The following is a 14,421-nucleotide window of genomic DNA, read 5'->3' as shown; positions in this document are numbered from 1 at the left end:
TCCTCCTTCCCCAGTGAGGGCAGGCCCATCTCTCACTTTTCCTAAAGGAGGTGAGACTGTCCCTGGAGGGTTCCCCCAGCCTCCTCTCCTTACTCCCGGGCTCTAGGGTGTACTTACAGACCTTAGCCTGTAGGGGCGCTTGAGCCTCACAAGTTCACTCAGCACCGTGCCCGCCCCCCCACCAGCCACAGGGGAGTGTGGACGGGAATGGGAAGGCAAGGAACAAAGAGAATGTGGGCAACGACTCCAGGACAAATGCTGTCGGACCCACAGGTTGTCAGAGGTTGGGGCCCATCCTGTTTGATCTCTTTGTACCGAGGCCCAGAAAGGGTGTGGGTCTTGGCCTATATCAAGCAGGGCCTTGGAGATAGAGCTGGTGTTCAATTTCTGAATTGCTAGCATCATGCGGCACGTGGGATCCTAGTTACCTGACCAGGGATCGAACCCGCACCCCCTGCAGTGGAAGCGCAGAATCCTAACCACTGGACCGCCAGTGAATTGCCAACACTTCCTATGTATAAAAAAATTTTTTTTTAACTTTTTGAGATAATTTTAGACTTACAGAAGAGTAGCAAAGCAGCCCAGAGTGCCCATCTCCCCATCGCCTTAACATCTCACCTAACCGTGGTTCAGTGATCAAAACCAGGAAATGAACATTGGCACAATACTATTAACTAAACTACAGTCTTTGTTCAGATTTCACCAGTTTTTCGCTCATGTCCTTTTTCTGTACCAGGATCGAATCCAGGATCCCACATTGCATTTATCAACAGTTGTCCTGTCTCCTTAGTTTCCTCTGTCTGTGACAGCGCCCAGTGGTTCTTTCATGAGCTTGAGGCTTTTGAGTTATACTGGCCAGTTATTTTGTAGAATGTCCCTCAACTTGGGTTCCTCTGATGTTTTCTTATGATTAGACTGTTGTTATGGATTTGGACAAGAAGATCACTGGAGTGACGTCTTGCATCATGTCAAGGGTACATGATATCGATGTGTCTGTTTACATTCAATCTTGATCATTTGGCTAAAGGGGTGTCTGTCAGCTTTCTCCATAATAAAGGGACTAATTTTCCCTTTGTAGTTAATAAATATTTACTTTTGAGGAGACACTTTGAGACTGCAGATGTCCTGTTTCTCCTTATACTAATTTTAGTATCCACTGGCGGATCTCACCTGCAGTGATTATTAATATAGTCTTCTAATGGTGATTTTGTGCTTCCCTCATTCCTTCTCTATTTACTAATGGGAATTTTTCTTCTCCCCCATCTATTTATTCATTTATTTTTTTCTATTAATAGGGACTCAAGGATATTTATTTTATTCTTTGGCTTATAATCCAGCACTATTGCAATTTGTTTTCTTGTTCAAATTGTTCCAGCTTTGGTCATAGGAAGCTCTTTCAAGTTGTCTCCTATGCCCATTTGATATGACCTTCTTTTTACTATTATTATGATTATGATTGAGCACTTCCTTACTTTCTGGCACCACAAGTCTCTCCATAATCACCTTATATTTTCCCTGCCCCAGGCCTGAAATTAACCACTTCTCCAAGGAGTCCTGTTTCTTTTTGTTAGAGAATGGTATTTAGAAACGAAGATCTGTGCTCATTGCTATTGGAGTGACACTGCTTTAGGCCCTCTCAGAGGTCAGAGCTAGGAAATACATGTACTAATCACACATGCACACATATCTTTATTTGTGTATCTTTTTAAAAACATTTTAAAAATAAACATTTTATAAAATGTGTAACTCTTGCCTTCCACGCTGGAGCATTTTTGGCTGATGGGTAGGGGAGGAGAGGGCAGTTGGCAATGCCTTAGAGATAGAGCCTGAGCAGGAAAAGAAGTGGCCATGGAGGGGCGGGGGAGGGAGAGGGAAGGGTCTGGGAGCCCCTGAGGGTCAGGGAGGGGGAATAATGATCTCCATGGACTTCCCGAAGGGACTCAGTCATATATGGGACGAGTATCAGTGTCCTGGTGGGTGGGAGGGTAGAGAGGCAAGAGACGGGGGGCTGGGTCTCATGGGTGAGCAGCCTTAGAGGGGCACTGAGTAGGGGAGAGAATTGTTACTTGAGGCTCTGCTGAAGGCCCCTCTGTGTTTCTCCTCAGGCTGGTGTGACAGCAGGTAAAGTCCCAGAGGTGGGAGCCTTGGGTGCTGCTGAGAAGAAGGTGAGGATGCTGGAGCAGCAGCGCACGGAGGTAGGTGGCTGGAGGGAGTGGTGGTGGTCGGGGAAGACCCTTCCTCACTCCTGGGACCAGCAGGACAAAGACCCTCCCTGGCCCTCTGGCTCCGGCTAGGCCCGGGTCTCTGTGATGCGTTGCCATGGTGACTACTGAACCATCTGCCCATGGGTGAGAGATGCTGCTTTTCCCTGGCTCTTGTCTCCTGATCAGTTCCCCTACCCACAGGAGTCACTCTGAGGAGGTGGCATTTGGGGTATGGCCTAAAATTGCTGCGGGTGGTAGTTTAGGAAGGCTCCCATGGTAAACCCTGGATGGTGGAGAGAGGTTGTGATAAGAGGCAAGTTTTAGCATCAGGAATGGGGAGTCTGGGGTTCATCTGTCACCACGCAGCTGGTTCAGGGAGGAACTGTCACAGAAAGAGAGATCCCATACCTGCTTGCAGCACTGCTTCTAATCAGTTGAGAGTCTCCAGAAGTTGAGGCTCTTTCCTTGTGTCTCGTGCATAGTCTTCCTCCGTCCCCCACCCCCGGTATTTCTGGACCAGAGGTGGGAGCCCCATCCTCTCTATTCTCTGAGCCCCTCCTCTCCACACAGCCCCATCCTTGTCCCAGTCCCTGGGCCTTTCTGCCCTCCCTGGTCCTCCAGCACATCTGAAAGTCATGTTCTCTTAGTCTTTTGTTTATATGCATATTCATTTTAGTTTTCTTTTTGTATTACTGTAAGTTTTTTTTTTTTTTCATTATAAAAAGGTCGAGAGTCTCACCTCCTGGAGATGACCACAGTTGATAACAGTTCATTGCATATTCCTCAATTTTGTCTGTATACTTACTAATGTATGATGTTTGTAAAAATATCATACATACCACATTGCAGATTGCTTTTTTCCTTTCTTTCCTTAAAATTAACTATATCTTTGAGGGTATTTATTTATATGTAAAACATACCCTGTGTTTCTTTAATTCTGAGTACTTTTTATCATATTTTAATGTTTTTGAACTTGGGATGCCCTTTCCATTGTTAATTTAATGATGTTAGGTTGTTTTTCTTCCTCGAATTATTTTTATATCAAGATTATGGCAAATAATTAGTACCATCTCAGAACGGAGGCAATGTACTAGGCACCGGAATTTCTGAAGAGCTGTGCTCCATTTTCTGTTTATTCTATCATTTCCTTAACCTGTTTCTGATGCTCAGGTTGACCTCTGGATTTTTTTGCAATATAAATATTGTTGAGATGATCAGCAGTACACATTTTTTACACACTTGTACAAGTGCTTCTTTTGGTTACATTTTTCAGAGTGGAATTATTTGGTTAAAGAGAACGAGAATTTGAAATTTAAATACGGAGTCCCAAATTGCCCTCCACATGGGTGTGTGTTCAATAATTCTACAATAAAAATTATATACTCTTTCTGTGTCTTGGTGTTAGTCTTGCCTTCCCGGCAAGGGTAAAATGTGGCGGTTGATAAAGGTGATTTGCTCTGAGGAACGTTTTTGAGAAGCACAGGATCGAGGCAGTGTGTGTAGCTGCTGTCCACGCACGCTGCACACGCCTGCGAAGCTGGTGTTGGAGGAGTTGGCTCTCTTTGGTCGTTCTCTGCTTATCTCCTGCCCACCCCAATCTCTCCCCCGCAGCTGCTGGAAGTGAACAAGCAATGGGACCAGCATTTCCGGTCCATGAAGCAGCAGTATGAGCAGAAGGTACTGTGGGGGTGATGGGAACTCAAGGCTGGAGCCCTGCTTCACAGCTGGGCTCTCTGGGCAGCATGCTGCTTCCCTCGCAGCAGCCTTGAACCTTGGACGTTCACCCCGGCCCTCACACACTCCCTTTCTCTGCCTCTGAACTCAGATCACTGAGCTGCGCCAGAAGCTGGCGGACCTGCAGAAGCAGGTGACTGACCTGGAGGCCGAGCGGGAGCAGAAGCAGCGCGACTTTGACCGCAAGCTCCTCCTGGCCAAGTCCAAGATAGAAATGGAGGAGGCAAGTGTGACTGTTGGTCCCACAGGTTCAGCTCCGGGGGGCCAGCCCTCTCCTCCCCAGCAGTCTGGAGCTAGGGGAGTAAACAGTCAGGGGTGGGACTCAGGAGACGCGGGTTCCATCTCTGACTCCAGTACTCAAGGGCTGTGTGGCCGGAGGCAAAAGCACTTTCCTTCCCCGTGCCTCAGTTTCCCATCTGAAAATTGAGATTGGATTAGTTATTCTTTTCATTTTTTTTCTTGTTTTTATACCGAAGAGCTTTGGTTCAGTTAAAATCTTATGATCTAGGGAGAACTGCACAGGGAAGCACAGAATGTAAGAGATTCCGCAGGCCTGCTCCAGTACACTTGATGAGCTGGGTGTTGCTGAATGTGTACAGTGGTGAGGGCTCTTTGTGGGCGAGGGGCTCCAGCATTAGACAGAGCTTCCTTCAGTCCTTCTTCTGGTCACTGTTCAACAGATCATGCCCTGGGCACTGTGCTGGGCACACAGACTCAGCAGTGAACAGTCAACCCCGCCCTCAGGGGAAGAGACGTGGGACATCTAATTACAGAAGCAAATGAGTAGACGTGTGTTAAACACGACACAGAAGTTACAGGGATCAGGGCGAGAGCATAAAGGGGGCCTGGATTCATTCTGGGGGGGGCCCAGGAACAGGTCCCCTGAAGAAGTAGCATCTGATCTGTGATGTGTGTGACTGACACCGGCCAAGGCCCTTCAGGATCCTGGAGCAGCTTAAAGAGGAAGGGCCATTTGACCCCCAGGCTCTCTGGAGATTTTATTTCTGTCACCATGCCTTCTCCTTCATGAGAACTGTGTACGGGGTGCTTTTGCCTGACTTAGAAATGGCCATTTCCAGCAGAGTTCCTTCCCATCAGTATGCAACACCCAGGGGCCTTCTCCGAGTGGTCAGCCTGCCTTGCCGACCGCCCCGTACCTTGGAGATGTGTGTTAGGGAGGACACTGCCTGTCTTTTCTGGTGAGTGTACAGTCACAGCTTGGGATTGTCAGCCAGACCCTGGCTCACGTTAGTGGGTGGGATAAGTTTCTGGCATCTGACACTCTTCCCTGTCAGCTGGGGGAAAGGCGGGATGTTTCAAGACAAAAGCGTGGCCCTGTGGATAGGGACACATGGCCATAGAGGCCGTGCTGACCCGGGAGCCTCTTAAGCGGGGAGTCTGCAACAACTCCCACAAGATCCAGCCAAGGCTGCCCTTGGCCATCTTTGGCTGAAAGCAGCTCACCAGCTAGTTTGTAGGATATTGACATGTTCACACGATACAGATACAGTGCGAGTTTCCCTGGACCATCTCCCCGCACCACCCCCACCACCCCAATTCCAGGCTCTTCCCAGTGGTAACCATGGTTACCATTTGGGTGTATCTTTCCAGGCCTCTTATCACAAATAAACACACAGAAATAGACAGTTTAATATGGGTGTGTCTGGTCTTTCCTCTGCACTGTGCTGCCCTCTTCTATTTTAAACACTCGCTTTGACTTGCAAGGGGACAGAGAACACCAGAATTAGGAGACCTGGGTTCTAGTCTAGCCCCAGCTCACAGCGTGGCCTTGGGTAATTCACCTCCCCTCTCTGGATAGTCATTTCCTGTCGTGTAAAGGGGCTAGGACTTGATGCTCTCTGAGGGCCATTCCAGATGTGGCTCTTTGCGATGAAGAACCTGGATTGTTCCATAGTAGGTATGGAAGCAGTGCTTCCACCTTGAAGCCTTCCCTGGTTTCTTTTCAGCTGTAGTATTCTTTCTTTTAACCTCACAGAAGTACTTTGTTTCTCCGTGGAGGAACCCTTTCTGCCTTGTGCTGCATTTATTTCTGTGAGGGTCTTATCTCCTTTGGGCTCAGAGACTGTAAGAGCTGAAAGCTCCTTTGGAGACTTTCGGTGGCTTACCGCTTTCTGTGCGTCATAGAAGACCCCTGTGCGAATCTGGTGAAAACTGTGGCTTTTCTCCCTAGAAAGTTGCACAGTCAAAATTGTGTGCTTGGGGGCTTCCCTGGTGGCGCAGTGGTTGAGAGTCCGCCTGCCGATGCAGGGGACACGGGTTCGTGCCCCGGTCCAGGAAGATCCCACATGCCGCGGAGCGGCTAGGCCCGTGAGCCATGGCCGCTGGGCCTGCGCGTCCGGAGCCTGTGCTCCGCAATGGGAGAGGCCACAACAGTGACAGGCCCGCGTACCGCAAAAAAAAAAAAAAAAAGTGTGCTCGGTTTAGGGGCTCACAGACCTCCTGAAGCCCACCTGTGACTCCTGTTACAAACCCCTTACCTATGGCAGATAGGAGAGCTTAGACCAGAGAGGGCTGGGACAGTGCCCAAGGGCTCAGCTCACTGTTGGAGGAGCTGGTGTCAGAACCCGGGGCCTTTCATTCAACTGAGCCCCCCCTTCCTTGAGGACAGGACCATGTAGACCTTACCGCTCTCACCCGGGTGCGTCGCCTGGGGCCTTGTGCGTGAGCATAGTGGGGCAGCAGAGTGAGAGCGAGAGGGGAGGCATGGCCGCGCAGGGCAGGGCGGGCAGTCAGGGAGTCTAGGCCTCCTGGAGAGGCTCCCTGCTTACCAGTCCTGTGTTCCCTGCAGACCGACAAGGAGCAGCTGACAGCAGAGGCCAAGGAGCTGCGCCAGAAGGTCAAATACCTACAGGATCAGCTGAGCCCGCTCACCCGGCAGCGGGAGTACCAGGAAAAGGAGATTCAGCGGCTCAACAAGGTGGGAGCATCAGCTATGATCCGTTGGGCGGGCAGGGCTTTCCTGAGCCAGCCGCAGTGCCCACCCTGTGGTCGGTGCCTCAGACCCTCAGCTCAGGAGGGGCGACTCCTGGGTCAGGGCGAAGGCGCTGAGGCTCTCGGAGCTGCCCCGTGATTTCCGCCACCTCTGCCTTCCCCTCCCCGCACGCTGAGTGCCAGGCTGGGACGACTCCATGCTTGCTCCCCTGCAGGCCCTTGGACGTGCTGTTCGCTCACACAGTGCCACCCCCTCATCGTTCAGGTTTAGCTTTAACACTGCCTCCTCATTGAGGCCTTCCCAACCCAAGTCTCCTTTGAGCTCCCTATTCTGTGTGTCTAAAGTACCGGCAGCTTCTTTCACACCCCTTCTGGAATTTTCTTGTGATTACTTATCGATGACCTGTCTTCCCATCTGACTGTGGGAGGTGTGCGTCTTCACCAGAGTACGTATCCCCCAGCACCTGGCGCCAAGCCCGTACGTGCTCAGGAAAAACTCACTGAAGGGAATGGATGGTCGCTGGCCTGAGGTTCCTGCCCTCGAGAAGGGGGATCCAGGGAGATATGGGGCTCGGGGTGGGGGTGGGAGAGCCCAGGTTAAACGGGAACGCTTTGCTCTGAGCCAAGGTGAGAGGCAGTGGGCCGGGTTGGGCTGGGGGCTGTTTCTGGTCCCGGGTTATAGCCCCTGCCCACCTTCCAGTGCAGGGGCTCAAGGAACAAGCTGACAGGAGGGGCTTTGAAAGGAAACTTTCTCCTAAGGCTCAGCTTTTCCTGCTGTGGAGCCTGTGCTCAGCGTTTCCTCCCGTCCTGTCTGTCTGCCTTTCCCTTCTGCCTGCTTTTCCTGCTCACAGCGGGCTCTGCTGTGAGTTTGCATTCACTAGGCCCCGGGGGTGACCTTTTCTGTTTGGTTTTGGTGTTTGGTAAGCGCTGATGATGCTGAGTGTGGGGCCCTGGGACCTGTTCTCAGGGAAAAGAGTGATCTGTCCTGAGCTGGGGGAATTGGGGGTCTAAATCCAGGCAGAATGTTGTACACGCTGCTGGTTGTAGGGATGACTCAGACAGGGTCGCTGCCCTCCAGGTTTCTGTGGCATAGCTGGGGACAGACACTGGTAGGGATGATTAACGCAAGGCTCTCCCTGTCTCTGGACCTCAGCCTGCTCATCTGAAAGATGGGGCAGACGGAGGAGGAGGGTGCGGTGCAGCCATAGCCGCCCCTTGAGCATCCGGAATTTACTCTTGGCTCAGCAGTTTCCTCATGTTTCTGGGGGAGTCTTGGAGACCAAGTGGGGCCCAAGTCCAAGTTGGGGAAGGTTTCCTTTATCTCCCCAAGGTCCAGGGAGGCACTGTGAGCAGTGCTGACGCATGGCCAGCAGAGGCCCTGCTGTCCAGGGAGCTAAAGTCCAGGTGGTGATGAGGATGTTCAGTCTTGAGAGGTGTTCCAAAGTTCTCAAGCAACACGTTAACAGGGTTGAAGGAGAAAATCAGTCAATGGAAAACTTTTAAGAGAATGTAAGCACACTGTTTGCGTAAGGAAAGGTATCTTGCGGACATGGTAAAATAGGGGTGCTTTTAAAATTTTCAAAATGCTATTTGGTGATGTTTCAGCCCATTTTCAGGGTTGGAAAGGTAAAATATTAATTAAGTCAAAATTAAAATCCAGGCTAATCTAATACAGAAGAGCTGGGGATGGAGAGGTTGGCTTGGTGGGAATGGGTTACGGAAGCTGAAGAATCACAGGGCAGGCAGTTGTCGAGGGGACTGAAATTTCTTTCCCCAAAGGACTTAGTATTCTTTCTAGGTCTGGGTGCTAAGAATTGAGCCACTCGTCCTCAGGAAAGGAGATTTCTCCCTTCTACATAAAGACCACAGGTTAGGCTGCTGGTTAAGAGCACACGCTGGCTTTGAATCCCTGCTTTGCCACTTACTAGCTGTGTGACTTTGGACAAATCACTTCAGGTCTCTGAACCTCAGTTTTCACATCCATAAAATGGGGATGATGGTCACAATCTTTTCTTCATAAGACTGTGGCGAGGATTCAGTGAAATGATGTGTGTATAGTGTTCATAAATAAGATAGCACTTATTAAATAGTGGTGGTTATTATTATTGTTATCAGGAAAGGGGCCTTTCAAGGGGGCCTGACCCTTCCAATGAGGCCTGACTTCCAGGGCCTTTCTGCTGATGGGCCCGTCTCCTCTGTTCCTGATTCCAGGCCCTGGAGGAAGCACTGAGTATCCAGGCCTCCCCATCATCTCCAGCAGCAGCATTCGGGAACCCGGAAGGAGCTGGAGGCCTGCTAAGGAAACAGGAGCTGGTCACGCAGAATGAATTGCTGAAACAGCAGGTGAGGCTAGGGGGAAGAGGTCAGGTAGGCGGTGCCCAGTGGGAGCTGGAGCATTCCTGAGGGCCCAGGCTGGGCCTTGAACCATGTGGGAGCTGTAATCTGTCATCCACTTTCTGGCCATTGGCCAGGACCCCTGTCTGGATATAGGCTTATCCTCACTACCAGTGTATCCCTATCTAGGTCATTCCTCTACCACCATCATGGCTTAAACATTTCTGTGCCCCAGCTGTGCTATTATTTACCTAATATTTTGAAAACAAATTTTAAAATAAATTCAATAAATATATTTAAAAGGGAGCTTAAATTTCTACTATAAATGGGAAAACCTGTTTATTATTTGCCATAAATAGAAAGTAACTATAAGCAATAAATACAGTAAAAGGTAAAATAGTGTGGTTGAACTCTAGCTAGACACTGTTGCCTGATGAAGACTCTGAGCTTGAGTCGTCTCTCCCTTTATTTAAGGGAAGTTAAGTACTAGAAACCTGTTAAAGACACAGTAGCATAAAATGCAGACTTTCTTCTTGAGGGACACAGAGAATTGAAAGGAAGTTGAAAAGGTTTTGGTTCTCTCACGTGTTTCTGTGGTGTTTGGTGCCATGCTTTCGATCCTTCTCAATCATTTTGAGCCTGGTCGGCTTCTCACTGATCTGCAGTAAGGATGTGAAACTGCAGAGGCAGAGACAGGGCCCCACCCCGTCCCTTCCTTGCCAGGGCACCCCAAAGCCTTGGGAGAGTTTGTAGGCCCTCTGCTCTGGGAGCCAGGAGACTGGAGCTCCAGTCCTCCACTCATATTCTTTTTCTGTGGCCTCCACCTCTCTGTGGGCCTCAGCAGAAGGAGAGGATGGGACTGGTTGATGGCTGTCAACCTGTTGTTTTCTTTTTTGGCATGGATCCTTTTTTCAAATAAAGCCCTATGTTGAAGCCCAGAATATAAGATAGACAGACCCAGAACTACTCTCTTTGAACTTGGGGGTGGGGGGCCAAAGGACAGAAGAGGCCAAGTAAGGGAGTGGGCCCAGAAGGAGGGCTTTCTCCCGCCCACCAGGCCAGGGGTACTGGAGTTTGGATTTAACCTTCTTTACAACCTCCGCATGGAACCAGGTACCAGATCCTCAGAGGTACACCTGTTCCCCTCTCCACGGGGATTTTTGAGATGCGGTGAAACCAGTTTTGATGTCTGACTCCCATCAGGAGGCCCAGGGTTCTAGGCCCGAGCAGGTCTGAGCCTCCACTCAGAACTGCCCCTCCTACCTCATCCCTTTCTCCCCACCTCCCCACCCCTTCCCACCCCTTCAGGTGAAGATTTTTGAGGAGGACTTCCAGAGGGAGCGCAGCGACCGGGAGCGCATGAATGAGGAGAAGGAAGAGCTGAAGAAGCAGGTGGAGAAACTGCAAGCCCAGGTCACCCTGTCACATGCCCAGGTGACAAGAGCTGGACCAAGGAGGGGGCAGCTGGCTGTCCTCACGGGGAGGGGGCATGGATTGGAGGGTCCCTGGTGAGACTGGATGTCAGGACACTCACTGATCCTCCTTTCAGCTCTGCTGCCACATTTCTGTGGCCCTCAGTAAGGCCCTTCCCTTCTCTGACCTGTAGCTTTGATTTTCCACAACCAGTTTTCATGCCTTAAAAGAGCAAATTTAGGAGTTAGCTCTGAACCATCCACTCTCTCCCACATTGGAACTAAAAGGTGTTAATGCGAAAGCACGGAAGCAGTGAGGCTCACGCAGCCCTCCTGACCTGCGTTCAGACCACCCCCAGTGATGGGTGAGCAGGCCTTACCTGCAGCCGGCAGCCTGGGCTGTGCTGTGTCTCACAGGGCCCTTTCCCGGGGCTGGGCCAGGCAGGGCAGCCCAGAGCGGTGCCTCACGCGTTGGCTGGTCAACCCTGCGGTTGGTTAGGCCCTGGATCCAGTCCTGGCCAGGAAACACCTAGGCTAACGGTCTTCTCTCCTTCCCTCCTTCTCTCAGCTAAAAGCCTTCAAAGATGAGGAAAGGGCGAAAGATGCCCTGAGACAGCAGAAGAGGAAAGCAAAGGTGAGGAGGCTTGAGGGAGGAAGCAGCACTGACTGCATTTTACCCCTTCAGGGTGCTGCAGTCACTGGGCGGGGGGGGGGCGCATCGTTTGCTCAGGTGCCCAGCTAACTAATGAGGTAATGCGGGTGGAGCATTCATAACAGTACTTGGTACAGAATACGTGCTCAGGACACACTAACTGTTATCGTAGCTGATATTCGGTGCCCATGTACCAGTTTTCCATGCCCATGTGCCACTCTTGTGTGCATGTGCCAGCCTTCCGTGGCCACGTGCCAGTCTTTAGAGAACTGAGATTCTAAGTAGAGAACGGGAGATGGGATGGGTGTCGCTGGGACGGCCCATGCAGCCTGTCACAGGCCAGAGCCAGATGTCAGCCTTTCTTGCAGACCTCGGCAGACCGCTACCACCTGGAGCCCCACCTGGAGCATCTCTACGGGGCCTACCCCTACGCCTACCCGCCCGTGCCCCCCGTTGTGCCGCACCGTGGCTTTGAGGACTGGTCCCAGATCCGCTACCCGCCTCCCCCCACGGCCATGGAGCACCCACCCCAGCTTCCCAACTCGCGCCTCTTCCACCTGGTGAGTCTGTGCCCCTCTTTCACTCCAGGACACACACACAGGCCACCCAGACACATTCCAGAGGGCAAGGTCAAGTGAGGGAGTCAGAAGCTGCATCCTCGGCCCCTTCTGAACAGCACTGTGGTGTGCGGCCTGCTGTCGCAGGGGCAGGACCTTCCAGCCCAGGGCTGCTCAGGGTCACTGGTGTAGGACAGAAAAGGCCAAGTAAGGGAGTGGGCCCAGAAGGAGGGCTTTCTCCCGCCCACCAGGCCAGGGGTACTGGAGTTTGGGTTTGACCTTCTTTATAACCTCCACATGGAACCAGGTACCAGATCCTCACTATGCATTCTCTCCCTTTGCTTTTCTTTCTCTTTTCCCTTTTCAGTTTCCTTTCCTTTTCTCTTTTCTTCCATTTTTTTGGCTGCTTTTTTCTTCTCTTGCTCATCATTCTGTCTCTGAAGAGCTGCTGTCACCTGTCCCATCCTCTGCAGTGCCTCTGCCACAGCCCCCTCAGGCACCCCCGCTCTCACCTGGTGACAGCTGCCTTCCATCCAGCTTCTCCCCCATGACCGTCCCTTACATGCATCTTTGAACACTGGAGTGTACTGCGGGGCTTAAGAGATTAGCTCCAGGATTATAGAGACCTGGACTCAAATCAAAGCTTGGCCACTTGCCTAACTGGACGACCTTCAACAAGTTGCTTAACCCATCTGAGCCTCAGTTTGCTAACCTGTAAAATGGGGGTGGCAACCTGGGTAGTTGTAAGGATTCAGTTATACTCGATTAATATGAACTTAGTACTATTTCGGCACACTATCTGCTACTGTGATTTTCAAGTATGGTAATTGCTTACTAAGCACCATTGTTGTTGCAGCCAGAATACACCTGGCGGCTGCCCTGTGGAGGGATACACAATCAGAGCTCCCAAGTGATGGGCTCACCCACGGCCAGGCCTACGGAACCAGGTGAGCATGATCCCCTGGTAAGGGGCCTTGTCTTCCGTGGGGGGAGATAACTTCTTATCTGCCAGTATCACCCCCGTTTGGGGACGACGATGTTGCTACCTTCTGATCTAGGTGGAGGAGGAGGCCCAGCTTTCAGAAATAGTGTTGAGAAAAAAGGGATGGTGACTGCATCATGAGGGGGTTGAAACCATTCCTTCCTTCATTACGGTTCAGGGTCTAAATGCTGTGTGCTGTACGAGGTTCTGGGGAAGCTCGGATATGGTCCCAGCCCTTATGGCCTTACTGTCTAGTGAGGCGGGCAGAAATGAATGGTTAAAATCACACCAATGGGCATACAGCTACACTCAAGTGCCCTGAAGGAAGAAGAGCAGGTTTCTATGAGAGCAGACAGCAGAGGGACCTGACCCAGCCTGGGGGCCATGGTGTTTGAGTTGAGACCCTCAGAATGAGTGGCATTAACGAGGTAAAGAGGCAGAAGCCAAGGGTGTTCTTGCAGAGAAAGGACAAATGCAAAGGCCTTGCTGGGAGGGGATGAAGAACTGTGGCCAACCTGAGGATTGAGAGAAGGCCGGCGTGGCTGGAGCCAGGAACAAGGTGGGGAAGGGGGGGGATGGGCAAGGCAAGGTCAGGGAGGTTGGCGGGTCCTGGCCGAGAGGGCCTTGCAGGCCACGGCAGGAGGGCTGGTCTTTATCCTACGGATGATGTGCAGTCCTTGGACATTTTAAAATCAGAGTGGCATGGGAATTCCCTGGCAGTCCAGTGGTTAGGACTCTGTGCTTCCACTGCAGGGGGCCCAGGTTCGATCCCTGGTCGGGGAACTAAGATCCCACAAACCCTGCCGTGCGACCAAAAAAATAAAAATTAAAAAATAAAATAAAATCAGAGCGGTATGAGAGATTAGATTTGCATTTTGTAAAGCTCCCTCTGGCCACGGTGTCCACCATAAACAGTTGGGGACTGGAGGTCTGTTCGCTAGTCACAGGAGCACCCTGGGCCCTTGGTCACTCCCTCACTTTCTGCGAGGCTCTCATGGGGCAGAAGACACTGCCTTGCCTGTGGGGCTTCTGGGAGCAGAATTGCAACTAAGGGGAGCAATAGAGAGGCCAAGTCCATCTCAGCAGGAAGAGGAGTTTTCTAAGGGTCGCAGCTGTGCCAGGAGGTCGAGTGCCCCTCTGCAGAAGGAGTGGGAGCAGAGACTACAGGGGGACTTAGAGGGCTGTGGTGTGGAGGATCTCGTGGTTGGAAGGAGGAGGTATTGGGCTGGTCATTTTCTGATGTTTCCCTGCGGAGCCCTAGAGGTTCTCTGGAGCCCCTCGGAACCTGCTTTGATGAGGGCAGAGGGTGGCCAAGTGGGCAGGACTGTCCCCTCCCCCAGAACTACTCCATTTCTGGGGTCTGAAACCAGACTGACTTAGGTGCCAGCACCTCCTAGACCTGGGACTTTGAGCAAGTTTTTAAAAACCTCTCTGTGCCCCAGTTCCCTCCCCCGCACCCCATAAAGGGATAATAATGTGTCTGCTTCATAGGGCTGGGCAAGGACTGAATGACAGATATCCCTAAGGCACTTAGCCCAGGGCCTGGCACTTGGTGATACCCAACAACCCTCACTGGTCTCTTTCCACTCTTACT

The 14,421-nt window shown here is 51.4% G+C and overlaps 1 protein-coding gene across 5 annotated transcripts in view; it reads left to right on the top strand.

The window, feature by feature from the left end:
• The window catches only part of TNIP1 (TNFAIP3 interacting protein 1), a 52,110-nt gene that overhangs the window by 36,847 nt on the left and 842 nt on the right, over positions 1 to 14,421 (top strand). For 4 of the 5 annotated variants that reach the window (XM_082650237.1, XM_082650240.1, XM_082650239.1 and 1 more), the window contains 9 exons: positions 2,106 to 2,195; positions 3,816 to 3,881; positions 4,030 to 4,161; positions 6,748 to 6,876; positions 9,102 to 9,233; positions 10,533 to 10,658; positions 11,205 to 11,270; positions 11,657 to 11,848; positions 12,702 to 12,792. In XM_082650237.1, the coding sequence (XP_082506363.1) occupies positions 2,106 to 2,195; positions 3,816 to 3,881; positions 4,030 to 4,161; positions 6,748 to 6,876; positions 9,102 to 9,233; positions 10,533 to 10,658; positions 11,205 to 11,270; positions 11,657 to 11,848; positions 12,702 to 12,792 (1,024 nt within the window). The remainder of the gene's footprint in view (positions 1 to 2,105; positions 2,196 to 3,815; positions 3,882 to 4,029; positions 4,162 to 6,747; positions 6,877 to 9,101; positions 9,234 to 10,532; positions 10,659 to 11,204; positions 11,271 to 11,656; positions 11,849 to 12,701; positions 12,793 to 14,421) is intronic. The other variant, XM_082650238.1, reaches the window with a different exon arrangement.

The sequence above is a fragment of the Grampus griseus genome (assembly GCF_964374135.1).
Source record: "Grampus griseus genome assembly, chromosome: 3".
NCBI classification, from domain to species: domain Eukaryota; kingdom Metazoa; phylum Chordata; class Mammalia; order Artiodactyla; family Delphinidae; genus Grampus; species Grampus griseus.
This window is presented reverse-complemented; position numbering and strand designations above follow the sequence as displayed.